General features: G+C 41.9%; 1 protein-coding gene across 2 annotated transcripts in view; it reads right to left on the bottom strand.

Moving 5' to 3' along the window:
* The window catches only part of igdcc4 (immunoglobulin superfamily, DCC subclass, member 4), a 73645-nt gene that overhangs the window by 26009 nt on the left and 32421 nt on the right, over positions 1-15215 (bottom strand). For both annotated transcript variants that reach the window (XM_049600230.1, XM_049600235.1), the window contains exons 3-9: positions 14615-14756; positions 11479-11612; positions 3137-3271; positions 1601-1753; positions 908-1318; positions 650-814; positions 92-229 (exon numbers count right to left, since the gene is read on the bottom strand). In XM_049600230.1, coding sequence (XP_049456187.1) covers positions 92-229; positions 650-814; positions 908-1318; positions 1601-1753; positions 3137-3271; positions 11479-11612; positions 14615-14756 — 1278 coding nt within the window. The remainder of the gene's footprint in view (positions 1-91; positions 230-649; positions 815-907; positions 1319-1600; positions 1754-3136; positions 3272-11478; positions 11613-14614; positions 14757-15215) is intronic.

Genomic DNA, 15215 nt, shown 5'->3' with positions numbered 1-15215 from the left:
AAATATAGTGACATTTTCCACACATATGAAAAAAGTCACCAAAAGTAGCTTTAAGGTGGACTTGTTGCTCAGTCCAGCAGAGGTTACTCACACTGATCCAGAGTGCTGTACTCAATGCGGTAGCGGGTAACAGCTCCTCGACTGTGCTGCGAGGACAATGGATGCCACATCAGCCTGATGTCTGTGGGGGAGGTGCTGGCTATAGACAGCTGGGGAGGTGCGCTTGGCACTGCAGGAGGGAATAAAAGGACACACCAAACTGTTTGATGATGCACATTCAAGGCATGCCCTATAGATCTGCACAGTAAGACACCCTACTGTATGTCTAGTAAAACTTCAGGAGTATGCACCAAGTCAGTGTTTTCTCAAAGAAGTGGATCGATTGTCAATTGGATTTTAAAGCAAAAATGCTGAGTCTCGAGTGAGCTACTACTACTACTACTTTTTAAAATCCAAACTGATGCTTCTTGAACAGATGATACTGATGATTCATTAGGTCTAAAAAATTCTGAGGAGTTACAAGGTTGGTTATGCAATGATTCTTGCTCTGTGAATCTATGAGGCATTCAAGGCTGGCCTTATTTTACCTGTGCGGCCTTATTCTATCTCTGTTGCCTCATTTCACCTATGCATTACTTTGATTACTCACCGTCCTCCAGCATCTCTACTGTTACACGCGGGGATGGGGGACTGGCACCCATGGGAGAGTAAGCCACTACAAAGAATGTGTAAGCGGTGTGGGGGAGAAGCTCTTTGACGTGATACTCTGTGGTGTCGTTGTTCATTGCGAACTGGTACTCCATATTGTCTGAGCCTGAAAATGATGAAAATATTCAAATCAGTTACATTTTTTAAGGAAATGCAGACATGCATACTGTACAGTAACACACATTATAAATAGACACACCTGCAGCACGTTGGTAGTGCACAGAATAGCCGATGATTTGGTCCGAGTTGTACTCAGGTTTCTCCCAGACGAGCAGGGCAGTTGTGCTGGAGTAGGGTGTGGCAGACAGGTGGCGAGGAGGGCTGGGCAGACCTTCTCTCACAATGACTGTCAGCTTGGCAGTGGCACAGGCCGTGCCTAGCCCGTTGTCTGCTATGCACTGGTAGTAGCCTGCATCCTCTAGGGCAAGCTGGTTGATTAGCAGGACTCCGGGGCTTTGGGTCTTCACCCGTCTGAATGACCTGATGGGCTTACCGTCCTTAAGCCAGTGCAACACTGGAGGAGGCTCCCCGGAGCTGTTGCACACAAACCTGGCTGTGTTTCCCCGGGAAAGGGACACTGTCTCTGGGGGCTGGAGAATAACTGGAGGGGCTGTTGGAAGCAGGAAAAAAAGCTCAGACTTACAGGACCAACAGTTTGATGTGCACTACAAAACTGAAGGGACACCCCAGAGATTTTGTATTGCAATCTGATAAAGTTAGGGGACTTACTACATAGATAGCAAATTACCTGTAAACATTTCTTTTCTGGTATCACTAGACCTTCAATTACTTGATGACTTATGGGGAAGCTGGTGACAGTGTCTGGTCTGAGCTAAACAGCACTCAGAAATGTTAATCTGTCATTATACACAGTAAAAACGATGAGTCCTACCAGGCACATGCAGCTCAGCAGCAGCAATGACAAACTCTCTGGTCTTGGGCTTGTTGGCCCGGCAGACATAGACGCCGGCATGGTGACGCCTTGTGTCCCTAATCACCAGGTTTGTTGCAAGGACGACCACATCAGTGGAAATGGGCTTTCCATCTGCTCAAAGAAAAAGGCAACAAAGAAGAACATGACAATCTCACATCGTATTGATGAAGACAACAAGAGATTTGCCTTGAGGAAAGCAAAGATCATTTCTCAGGCTTTCAGTTGCCTGAGAAACAGCACACGAGTTAGAGGCAGCACTTTGAGCAGCAGAGGATTTGACCTGTAATCCCACAAGATGACCAACAGGTGGCTCTGTGACTTTTTACTCTGGGTTCATTGAGGTGTCTGCATTGGCACACTCCTAGGCTGTGAGTAAAATCCTTCACTGTTCACTGTATAGACCACTATTTAGTTTGTCCGCCATTTTGTGCTGTTGTTAGATCATCACCTACAGAGTGAATTATCTCACAAGGCCACATAAAAGTAGTTACTAATCCACTACCACTTTGCATTCCAACTGACCTGAATGGGGTTGTGCAGTTTTTTCAACTGATACAATGTATAGTGAAATGTTGAGGCACAGTTTGCCCCAAAATAAAAAATACAAAATTCCCTCTTATCTGTGGTGCTATTTATCAATCTAGATTGTTGTGGTGTGAGTTGCAGTATTGAAGATATCATCTGGAGTGATGTCTGCCCTCTGTTGAATATAAAAATATCTGAAAAAAATCACCAGCAATGTCTCTTTCCAGAAAATATGACAAGGTTACTGAAGACAATCCTTAGACATTGTTGTGAGGAGTTTCATGTAGCAACTATTTTCTTCCTACCAAACCACACGTGCCATATCACCATGCAGAAGGAAGCGTGCATCTACTCATGGATGAGAGGCCTGTGCTCATGACAGCGCATGATGTAAACATTAATGGCATCCTCCTCGGCCCAGCTGTAATGTTAAAAAGCTCAGCTGTGCTAGGTAAGCCAGCAATAGATGCATGATTAATAAATACAAATAGATTTTGGGGTGAACTGTCCCTTTAAATGTAAATAAGCGAGGAATTTCAGATGCAGTACTCGACTAAAACAAGTTGCAGAGATGTTGCCTAATCACAGCACAAAGGACTTCCAAAAGTTTCACATGACGTCATTCCCACCAAGACTTCAAGTGTGTGTGCATCAGAGCTGTAGAGGTGTGAATTAATCAGTGTGACAAATCATCTTATGTAAAGCATGAGTCAATGTTCAATAGAACAACAGAGAGACTGGCTGAGAGGAGACAGCCATCATCGCTAAAACAACAACTTCACAGCTGCAGGTACGCAAATCTGATTCTGACGTGTTGACATTTGTTCTTTGTGTGTGAGAGACACATAGTTAGAGAGCATGACAAACACACATAATGGAAAAGTGACAGGTGCAGTAAAAAAAAAAAGAAAAACACACAGGATGAGCATGTCGGGAGAAAGAGGGAGTGGGGGCATTTGTGAGCGTTACCTTGTCTGCTCCAGGACACCAGTGGCTTTGGCTGGCCTTGTGCCATACACTCCATCACAGCAGGACGGCCGAGTACGACTGTTGCATTCTGAGGTGGTGCAACAATCGCAACTCCATTTAGGGCTTCAGAAGAGCCTATAAGAAAAAAGAGTGTATACTTTGTATTATGGAGTGGTAAATATTAGTGATTGTAACAGGAAAGTTGCTTGTGTGATTACACTGACTGAATGAGAGATACTATCAGCCTGGTCCCGACCTCTGAATTGCTGCCCACGTCTAGTTTTTTTCAGCAAATCGAATACTTTATTCTTTACCAATGAAGTGAAACAAAGTGGCAATTCAGTCTGATTATCAGGCCACAGTGCTTTCCCACCTCTCGCCAATTACTGTCAAAGTTTTTCTAACCATTTCATCCAAGCATGTAGATGCAACATTAGGAGAGAGCAGAAAAGCTTCCAGGCCCTCTTGGGTATAACTATAGGGTATTTGTGTGAACTAAGAGCGTGCATTCTCAACAAAACACTCATAATAAATGATTAGTTTGAGAAAAAAGGAAGATTGGTTGGCCTTATAAATACTGATTCTTAGTTTTCACTCTCCTCACTGAGTTCTAGTGAGTCTCTCATTTGAGAATGAACCATTGGAAGCTGTTGTGGGCCTTGTGAACAAACTTTGTCACCTCTTCTACACACACTTCAAGTTGAAGTTATGACATGGGGTAACCCACTACAACACAGGAGCCTTCATTGCCCAGTGGATAGCTCTATGCACATGTGTTTGCTGTTATCTGCCAACATGAAGTTGTCGAGAAATACGCCTCCTCTTTTGCTTCCTGCAGCAATACTTGCAACTTCAGTTTAGCTTCTAAAAAGCCTGAAAAGAAGAGAACACAAATCACCTTTCCATGAGAGAAAAAGGTAAAACAGTTGATAGAATGGCCTCAATTATGGCATCGAGGCACATCTTTGCTCTTCAGTGACTAAGGATGTTATTCAAAGCATATTGGTTATGGGTTAAAGGGACCAGGCAGCCTCAGCAGCACATAATGCTAATGACCTCCAGAGAGAGGCCTGGCATTCTGTAAACACATTATAAATTAATCATTGAGATTACTTACAGCAATCCTTGGTTATACATAAGGCTTTAAGTGGGTCAGTGCGCCTTTGCGAGGACTACATAGCAGGGTGTGCCTTTATACAGGTCTTAGTGCAGGGATATGATGGGTGTGGGTGAAGCGTAAAGCCTGGAGAAAATTGAGGGTTAAGCAAAGAAGAAACAAACTAGAAAGTGGAGGTTTAAGGCAGCTGAAGTATGTGTGAAATACATGGACAAGAGCACCTCAACATCAAAGCGTCAGAGCTTGGCTATGGATGTTGAGTAGGCTTGGGCTGTATGAGGTTATGCGGGCACACCAAGGTAGAAACCTCGACAGTATGATACTCAATACCGTCAAAAATACAGTTGCTGCTCTTCTCTTAAACAGATATGGAGATGCTGTACTGAGGCAATGTATTGTAGTGAACAGCATGTGCCACCAGAGGTCAGCCTCTACTGGTGGAACAGGCAGTTGAGCTGAGAAAGATGGTGACTGGGAGTGGTTTGGATGACATAACAAGACTAGTAAAAAGCTGGCATATTTTCAGCATATTTTTATATCTAAGGGTTTAGAGGTGACGACTGTCAGAACAGCAGAAGGACTAATCAACACGGTTTTGGTGACTTTTATTTTGTTTCTGTCAGCGCCATTTCTAGCAAGTCCTAGTTTCCTATTATTTTTTGAGTCACTCTAAGCCTAGTAAATCTAGAAGCATCTCAATACATAGAGGGAAGTTAAGTGATAGGAAGTTTGTCATAGATGATGAGGACATCCCAACAATTAGGGAAAAGTCAGTAAAGAGCTTAGGTAGGTGGTACAATGTAGAGTTGAATGATAAGGAACAGGTGGTGAAATTTAGAAAAGATGTGGCTGAAGGACTGGATAGAATAGATAAATCAGAACTTCCAGGAAAGTTGAAGTTGTGGTGTTTGCAATTTTTGCTATATCCTAGGCCATTGTCAATTTACGAAATTCCAGTATCCATTGTGGAGAGAACTGAAAGGTCAATTAGCTCCTATATTAGGAAGAGGTTGGGTGCTCCTAGATGCCTAAGTAGTGTTGCATTGTATGGAAAAGGGATACTTTAGCTGCCAGTATCTAGTTTAACAGAGGAATTTAAATGTACCAAGGTCAGGACAGAACTCTTGTTATCTGGGAGTAAGGACGTCGTAGTTAGGAGTGTGGTTCCAAATCCAACCAAGGGGAAGTGGAACCCAAGATCGGCAGTTCAGGAGGCAGAGGCAGCTCTTAGACATGCAGAGATTGTAGGTAATGTTCAGTTTGGCCGGGGAGGCCTGGGGCTTGGCTCAGGTAAACCGGTATGGAATACAGCAGGCCTCAAAGATAAAAGAAAGCTGGTTGTGGAACAGATACGTAGACAGGAGGAGATAGTAAGGAGTGCAAAGGTAGTGGCCCAGGCTAAACAGGGACAGTGGTTGAATTGGGAAAGTGTAGAGAAGAGGAAGCTTAGTTGGAGGGACCTTTGGAGTATGGAGGAGAATCGTATTAGATTCATGGTAGGGGCTACATATGATGTGTTACCAACCCCCCAGAACCTAAAACTGTGGGTAAATGAGCACCCATCATGCTCATTGTGTTCAGGTACCGCAACCTTAAAGCTTATTTTGTCAGGCTGTAAAGTTAGCTTGTCACAAGGCCGATATACATGGCGACATAACCAGGTGTTGAAATGTTTAGCTGCAGGCATCGAAGGGAAACGAAGACAGGTGAATTCAGAAGGTGTTAAGGATAGGAGTTTAGCAATTCAGTTTGTCCGTGAGGGAGAGAAATACAGAAGGGATAAGTTAGTGAGGAGGCAAGGGTGTGGCCGACTAGAAGGTGCTTGTGATTGGGAAATGCAGTTAGATTTAGGGGGAAAGCTTGCTGTTCCCCAGGAAATAGTTTGTACCAAGCAGAGGACTGACATAGTGTTGTGGTCAGTGAGTCAACGGATAGTCTATTTCATTAAGCTGACAGTTCCTTGGGAAGACTCAGTGGAAGAAGCCTATGAAAGAAAAAAGCTTAGATATGCAGACTTAGGAGCAGAAGCTGAGCAGCGAGGATGGAAGACTGTGATTTGTCCAGTGGAAGTGGGGTGTAGGGGATTCATAGCAAGATCAGCTGTCTCGCTCCTGGGGGAACTCAGAGTGCGGGGACAGAGTTTGAGGAAGACAGTGAAGGAAATGTCAGATGAATCAATTAGGTGTAGCCAATGGATCTGGAAGCGTAGAAATAATGTCAGTTGGGGGCCAGCAGGGGGAACTACTAAGCAGGGTACATAACTCCTTGAGATCAGGTGGATAGATCCACTTCCTCTCAGGAGGAAATCTAGGAAGAGGAAGGTTATTTAAGTGTGGGAGTGGCCTATTTGAATCCCTTTTGTTTGAGACCATGCTGCAAGGTGAGTGTGTTTGCTGATCCTGTAAGTTTATCTATCTCCTCTAACTTTAGCTTATATTGTAGTTATGCTATGTAGCGTGTGAAATAGAGTATGGTGAATGTGCTAGGAAAGGTAGTATCAGCCCTGTCTCTACCTGGAGCTCGCATGTACAGAGCCTGGGTTTGGTTGAAGGTGGCAGTGCTGTTTGGGCTGAGAAAGCCATGTCTAAGTAAGGTAAAGGAGGTTATTGGGTTGGTGTGGGGAGCAGTGAGACCTGGCATTAGGGGAGTGTCTCTGGGACACCTGAGATCACTGTCTAGCCTCCTGGAGGTGTCATGGGACCAACTAGACGAAACACTGGTGAAAGGAGGTTCCCACCCGATGACCCCAAAGACATGTTAGTTATCACTGCTCACTGGTCTGTATAGTTAAGCCTTGCCATAATAGCTTATCATAGGGCTTAGGAGGTTATTCACTGAGTGCTGATCCTTTTCTAGAGCACAAACTTCTTGTGTTTATTTGAATTAATGTGCCACCTGACCTGGCATCTCAGGAACCTTTAATTAAAAGGCAGGTGTGTTGAATTGAGTTCAGAGCATGGAAGACGCTACGGGGTTACAGTCTTTACCCGGCATGTTTTTGGTTAATCTTAGTTTTTATTGTTTGATGAAGTCATTTATACTTCTTTTTTTTTTTTTAAAGATATGTTTTTGGGCATTTTACCTTTAATGGATAGGAGAGCCAAGTGTGAGGGGTGGGGGGAGAGAGAGGGGATGACATGCAGGCTGGACTCGAACCCGGGCCACTGCGGCAACAGCCTTGTACATGGGGCGCCTGCTTTACCCACTAAGCCAGTGACGCCCTCTTTATACTTCACTGATTTAAACTTTGTTTTTGTAAAGGCGTTTTAATTTGGTGAATGTTTGTTTGAGGATTTTTGTTTTCACTTTTTTTAACAGTCAAGACAATCAGTTCATAGCATCATCTTGCAACTCTTCATACACTCTGCAAATCAGTCAACTCTAAAACCAACTAAAGCACCATAGATCATCAGCCAGTGAGTAGAACTAAAGCAAAGACAGTGAGTTCATCATATCTCCCGTTGTGGTGTCTGTGGGCGGCTACTTTTGAACTTAATTGGAAGCCGCAAAAGCTTCTGTTGTGACTTGGGCTAGTCTTAGTTCGATTAAAGAGAGAAACTTGAACTCCGCAGGTGTAGGGTTGTATTTCTTTGTGAGTTCCTTAAACTAACAAAGACAGCTTGTGTGTGTATGAAGGCCTGAAAATAAAAGATACCATACATGCCCACAGCAGAGGGCGCCCATTATAATCAACTGAAGCTCCTACACTGACCACAGAAGCCAATGCATAACCAACTGCATTATCACTTAGCAAAACTCAACAACCACATGCTACAGTACAAAGACAGAGTCTGTGTAGGTAAAAAAATGCTGCTCCGCCCCCGTTACCTGACATGTCACATCCATGCCTCATGTATTTCTGCTGTTACTCTTAATGACTCATAACACAGCCTTAAGTAGTTTCTTTCTGGGGTTCCATGACAGCAGGAAAACCATCAAGGGAAAATAGCATCAGCCTCTTTGTCATTACAGGTGTGAAAATCTGTCAGATATACTATATATATTGTGGCAAACTAATTTTCATAAAGCTCTTTGACTATCAAAAGTGAAGAGCACCCATTGTGCAAAAAAGAGACAACACTTTCCCTCATATTTTGCACTCAAATTGCGATAGAAGCATGAGAAAAGTATTCAAATTCCAAATGCTATTCTGACTGCTTCTTTTGGCCTTGTCTGTCTCTCCCCCTCTTTGTCTTTCTTTTGAAGGACACAAAGGCTGTGACTCAAAAAGGACACAATGGTTTCCACAGAGCAGCCAATTACAGTGGACTGATAGCTACAAAGGCAGATAATACGACATGGCTTTAATGTGGGTTGCCTAATGGCAAAATCACACCTCACAATACTATTCACTGACTCACTGCACCATGTAATCCACTAATGCAAGTCCTTGTGTGACACAGTCAGCCTGGGATTCTGATCAGATTGGAGAAGGGCGTCAAAATTGTCAAATACTGTAGATATGGCATACTGAAGGATATGCTTTTAATGTGTAAACAGCATAACTCATTGCATTTAATTGTCATCTTGGGTTTCATTGATTGAAGCATAATCACATCATAATGTAACATTTATCCTTTGTCACCATGTTATGAATTGATGCACGTGACATTTTTAGGGTTTGAGTTCTCTTTGCCTGTGGTATTAAGATGTGTAATAGTTTTGATTACAGTAAATTGAGGTAAATTACAGAAAGCAACGGCTGTGTAGAGTCAGCCTTCTTAAACACTTTGCTGTGGTTTGCACAAAATGATCAGTAATGCAGTTTAAGATGAAGATTAGTGGGAGACAATTCAGTTTAAATATGTACATAAATACCTTGTTTTCCCCACAGCACTTTCTGTATGACTTACATAAAGTTTCCAGCTGAATTGTGTAACTTTGAATGTCATGCTCTTATTTAGTCGCTGAATTGAAACACTGAAAAAACTGCAATCCTTCTACCAAACAGGGACAATGAGTTCTGTGGATGAAAAGATGAACAAACACACAGTGTCAGACGCTTATGGAAGGCCAAATTGAAAGTTTAAGCCCAATGCCAGCTCCAGTGTAGAATATGACTACTGTCTGTCAACACTTTTTTCTTTCTATCTGTAAGTGTGATAGCAAATGGAGTCTGAAGGACAGGCACGCACTTGCATTTAGTACAAACCATCAACAGCTTAAAGTGCTTTGCATAATAGAGATGCTTTTAATGAGACATGAAACAGAAATGTATAAAAAAAAAATACATTGCATAAAGGACACATGGCAAAGGTGGCTGAAGTTCAGTAAGCTGAAGTCGTTTTAAAAAACCATTTTTTTTTTCCAAGCACAAGTAGTCAGAGTTGAGAAAAGTCTCAGCTCTGCAGAGGCGTTGGTCTCTGCCAAACAGCTACTCCAAGCTCCTATTCTGTCCCCTTCCGGTTTGATACCACAAATGTTTGTTCAAAAGGGTTTGAATTGTCACAGCTATGTCTTAGATACTTAACTGTATTTCCTATATTAGGCAGCAGCAACCATTCAAGCCCTGGCATTTGTGGAAATACTGTCTGGCTGTAATAATGGAGCCTTTATATCCATGCATAATGATAAAATGACTTGCTTTAGCTCTGCTGAAGATGTTAACAGACATGGTTGAGAAAGTGGGATAACAGATCATAATGCTTTCCTGTTCGTTGATGATGTGATAGATTCTGAAGTTTACTTGATTAGCTTACTGCCTTTATTGCATCTTATCATTTGTAGGTTGATGCCAATACTCACAGCCTACATTAAATCATAGCCAAACGTATTAAACTGGGGACTCAGATTCAATATAATAATCAATTTTACATTTGGGGAAGGAATGTTTTTACAACTTACTGACCTACTGCTGCTTTCTTTTGTCATTGTATCGTCAAGACAAAGCAGTTAAATAATAACATTGTTAATGTTACACAAATGAATTGAGATGTTAGACTAAAGAGTGTTAGAAAAGATATTTAATCTAAAAGAAAAAATGAAAAATAAAAGGGATGAGTTGGCTGGCCCTGAGTGACTGTACACGGCTAATGAAGATAACTGCCAACTGATTATAGCCTACATGTAGCTAGGAAATGCTAATTATGCTAAAAACAACCAGTGAACTGAATGCTTACAATTAATGCAGTGGTAAGGAAATCAAATGGGTAGGGATATAACAATACATGTATTTGTATGAGTACGCATTACAAATCAAACGTTAAACTATCCTTTTTACATTCAGAAAATGGAATATACTAATATAATACAATATTCTCAGTGCCACTGTGCTCTGTACAGTTGTCATTTCTGGGGAAATTAACTATAGAGACCAAAACCGTTTTTTGTACCAGGCTGTAAACATGTTTACTTTGCTGTAAAGTTGGGGATTTTAACATGGAGGTCAATGGAGAAAAGTAATTTAGAAAAATTATCCTTAAAATATACTTGTTTTACGGAAGGAAAAAACTTAAGGAACTTAAAAAGATTAACCTGACAAAATCCATCTTTCACCTGTTCTTAAGTTACAAACACAGGAGGGAAAACTACTGAGATCAAACTTTGAAAATGGATCGGCAGGAATTTTTTTCTTCATTTGCCTCTCACGGCTCCTATTGTATTCCGTTGTATTGCAATCCACTATAAACTATCCTCCACTCAAATAATGCATTTTAGTTTGTGTTACTTGGCTTAGATGTTTGACCTTCACTGTGCAGAGCGAGGTACGAGAGGAATTTACAATGTTTTCACATTCATCTGCTTAAGAGGTTACGTTTCTCTATGCCTACTTTAAATCAGAGTTCAAGGCATGTGAGAACAATTATGATTTTATGACCTTAAAAGAGCTTTGGAATACAATCATGGTACAAAATGCAACTTGCTTAAGTGCGATGTGGAAAATCAGAAGTAAATGATTCTTCAAAGCAGAGTATTTTATATGTTTTGATCCAAATAATGCAAATCCCACATCTGTTATGCAAAACTGCTTTGCTAGTTCAGCCAGCAAACTAATTGCCTACAACAGTGTTTTTTCACTTTAGTTTCAAACCCACAACACACAATACAAACACTGGGTTACACAATACACAGTGAGAATGTCATTTTGTTAGCACCAGAGAGACCCAACACATTTCAAGCATCAAGTACTAAAACTCACATTAGATTTTTTAGAGGTTGGCCTGGCAGCTCCCAGCGGGGCCTGGCTGCCTATTCAAACACTATAAAGCACAGCAACAGACCTCACCTGTGGTGACAGTGAGCCTGGCTTCATGACTGATGTCCTTCCTGGCAGAGTTGGACGCGACACAGCGGTAGGCGCCCTCATCCTCCTTGGTCACCTCCAGAATCTGGAGCACCCCGTTAAGAAGGGAAATGAACCTGTTGTACACAGGGCGAAACAGAGGAAGAGGTGACAGAGGGAGAAAGAGTGTGAAGGCGAATGGCACAGAGAGAGAAAATCGACTGAATAAATGGCTTAGTGCCCTGCAGCATGAAACATCCAGCTGATCAACTCTGCAGGGTTTACTGCTGGGGCCTCACAGGACTCCATCCGTCTTTATTCCAGAGAGAAGCTATTGTGCACAACCACAACAAGGAGAGGCTGCAATTACAAGTCATGCAACCCAAAAGAAACTTAAAGACAGGGATGGGAAGATGAACGTTGTCTTCTGAACAAAGACAATCTCTCAAGCACAGAATCATGTAAGCACAGAATACCCAAAAAGCAGTACAGAAAATAACAATTACATTTGCGTATTTTATCATTTTGAGTACAATGTCTATTTGTGCTGTTGATATTTACTATTTCTACTTTAATCCTACATGACTCTATTTCTCCCCCTTTTGTGGAGGTCATGTTCCAGAAATATTACTCCAAGCCCCCAGGGCCCTGGCAATGTAATGCCATCTCACAACCTCTTATCACTTTATCGCAGCCTATTAATCCCACCTAAATTTGAGCAGCGGTAGCGTGTTCAGAAGGGAAGAGGAGAAGAGGGTGGAGAGAAGGTGAGAAAAAAAGGCAGTTGATGGGAAAAACAAAGAATAAGAAAAGAAAGAGATAATGAGAGGAAGATAGGGAGCCATGAATGAATAGAAAATGGGGATAGAAGTGTAACCGAAAAGAGATGTAAAGGGAATGGGAAGGGAGGTGGCAGAAGGGCCAATAGAGAGAAAAAGGCACATTAGAGCAGGAGAGAACAGAGAGAGAAAAAGCCAGTGATGTATCAGCCATCCGTTGGCTCATCTTTGTGAGAGACCATTAACATCGCCTGAGGTCAGAGAACCACATCCCACCAATAAGACCTCATAAGCAGCGAGCTGTTTGCAGGTCATGCAGGGCTACAGCAGCCATTAGCACTTAGTCCTGTGCAATAAGGCTGGAAACAAATTCCAAGGCGCTGGAGCCAGTAGAGTCACAGCGAAATGTCAACATCGTTAAGTGGCCCCGTAAATGAGAGCATGTGTGTGAGAGAACAGACAGACAGAGATCTGTCGAGGAGGTGGCAGCAGACGCGCATTTTGAATCTTTTTTTTTCTGTGTCTGTAAGAGCACAGAAGCTTCATAGTGAAAAGCTTGACACCTCAAGGTAATTCTTCAGTTGTCTTCTGAAAGGTTGTAGAAAACCTGAATATTTACTTTGAAACACTCCTGTAGTCAAAGAAAACTTCTTGTGTGGGCATCTGAGGTCATCAGGCAGTGGCCATTTTTGAAGCTTTCATGAATGACTAAAAACGATAATAAGAATACTGGAAATATCATCAATGGCTACATAATACATTTTATTTTTTATTTTTACTCTTAAAATTTTGAGGTGGTTGACAGGTGTGTAATGAGGGAGGGACCCTCAGCCCCTGCACCTGATGTTCTGTTAATTGTTACTATTATTAGTAAGTTTTGCACTGCATTGTCAAGGTCAAATTAGAGTGCTTGGTAATCACTGCACTCTGACCTCTCCACTGAAGCTTGTAATTGCAGACAGTATGTTCCAGGGGAGGATACAAAGAAGTGATGGGATAATAACGAGACTGTAATTAAACAGCACTAAATTGATTTGCATGAACATGTATGTTTCATATGTCAAATGAACATAGAGGGAACACTTAAATGTCGAACCAGACGACTAAAAGGTTTTCTGATTTTCCAGGTTGGCTTTGTAAATGCAGCACACTCACATTCACATCTGGGTATGTCGGAAGCATGTAAAAATCCTTGTACCATTTTCAGTTAGTAAACTGAGAAGCTCAAATGCAATCAACATTTAACTCATGCTGTACCTCTCATTTTACATGGTGCAAAAAGATAATCCTTCACTTATTTACTGTGTGTATTCCAGTGAAAATGAGCTTAACAAACAAGGTCATTCTGTCATGTCACGGCATGTGCACACATTTCTGATCAATTGTGGAACTCAACATGTGAGTTTTCCCGAACCAAATGCAAGTTTGCTATTGTTACATTAATAATGAAGCTCAGTTTAAGTTCAATCAGGAAGACTTTTTTTATGCTATATCCATTCACAATTCCACCAGTCAGCGGGCTATAGGTGTTCCCTTTGCCACAATCTCCTTCAGCCACTCATGTTGCTCACTTTAAATCTGTTCTCCTCTCTGCGCCTGTCAGCTGTCATTTTAAGCGGAATCGTTGCACCCTCCTCCAACCCATTCACCTCCAGTCACCTTATCCAGAGCCCAGGACAAGTTAATAAAAAGCTCATTCCTCTTCACGTCCAGATCCTCAGTTCCCTCTTCATCTCACCTCATCACCTCATCACCACCGCCTGCGTCTAGACTCTGCAGAGAGGGTTCCCTAATCTACAACGTCTTTACCATCCTCCTGGAATATATGACATTGTGATGGGGTCTAATCGCCAAAGACTTTTCACATTTCTCATACTTATGTGCACATGTAAATACATATTCTTGTCTCTGAGAAAGAGTCTCTCCTGATTGAACGAGCTTTTATCTGCACTGGGATTTAACAGCCATCTTGAGTTCACATCATAGTCGGATTGAATACAATTCACATTTAGCCTGTATGTGTTTCCCAGATTAAGTACATCACTGAGCTACTCTTTAGTTCACATTTATAGGAAGTATTTAAACTAGAAAGCCACGTCTTATTTGGCTTTTCATGTCAATCATTTTATGGCATTATTTTTGGATCTAAAAGACAGCGCTAGGATGTTAATGAGAGAACAAATTAAGTTTGAGGTAAAAAAGAACATACTTTTAAAATAATTGGGTTAAAACAGCAGAAATCCTGACACAAGCCTGAGTAATCACATTGTTCATTCACTGATACTGTAAGAAAACAAAAGACAGAAGAAAAGATGAAATCAGAAGGGGTGAAGGTCAACACCAACACATAAAAGAGTCACCTTGTGTCCTCGGGGACAGCCACTGTGTCCTTTTCCCAGGTAATAACCGGTGTGGGTACTCCCTCAATCTGGCACTCGAAGCGAGCAGCTCCCCCAGCGGGCACCGTTTGGGGTGATGGCTCCTGATGGAACTTGGACAGACCTGAGGGGAAAGAGGTGATAGAGGTCAGGGAGGTATCTATCAAAGAAGAATTAGTGATTTCCCAGAGGACAGACACAAAAAGTGGCCCATATCTAAACCACCGCTTGTTGCAAATGACCTTTTCTTTAATGATCTCAAATGTGAGTGTCATGTCGGCTACCTCTAGGACACAGTTTGTTTGATGTAGGTCACACATGGTGTGACTGACTATGCAATTATCTTGAAGGCCCGATTCACTGCCGGTTGACAGCTCCCTCATGGACAGTATCAGAGCACACACACACATACTCACACATCAGTGCACTAAATTGAATGGGCAGCAAAACTAATGTCTTTTAATTTAAAATATCAACTTAATGGGAGTTTCTTTATTTCACTGAGTGTTCTTTAAAAACCGGCATACTTAAGTTCAGAATCTGTCCATGCAGACTTCTGATTATTGCATTCAGGCCATTTTAG

This window comes from Epinephelus fuscoguttatus, linkage group LG2, assembly GCF_011397635.1.
Source record: "Epinephelus fuscoguttatus linkage group LG2, E.fuscoguttatus.final_Chr_v1".
Classification (NCBI taxonomy): domain Eukaryota; kingdom Metazoa; phylum Chordata; class Actinopteri; order Perciformes; family Serranidae; genus Epinephelus; species Epinephelus fuscoguttatus.
The sequence above is the reverse complement of the archived record's forward strand: the minus strand, read 5'-3'. Positions and strand labels throughout refer to the sequence as shown.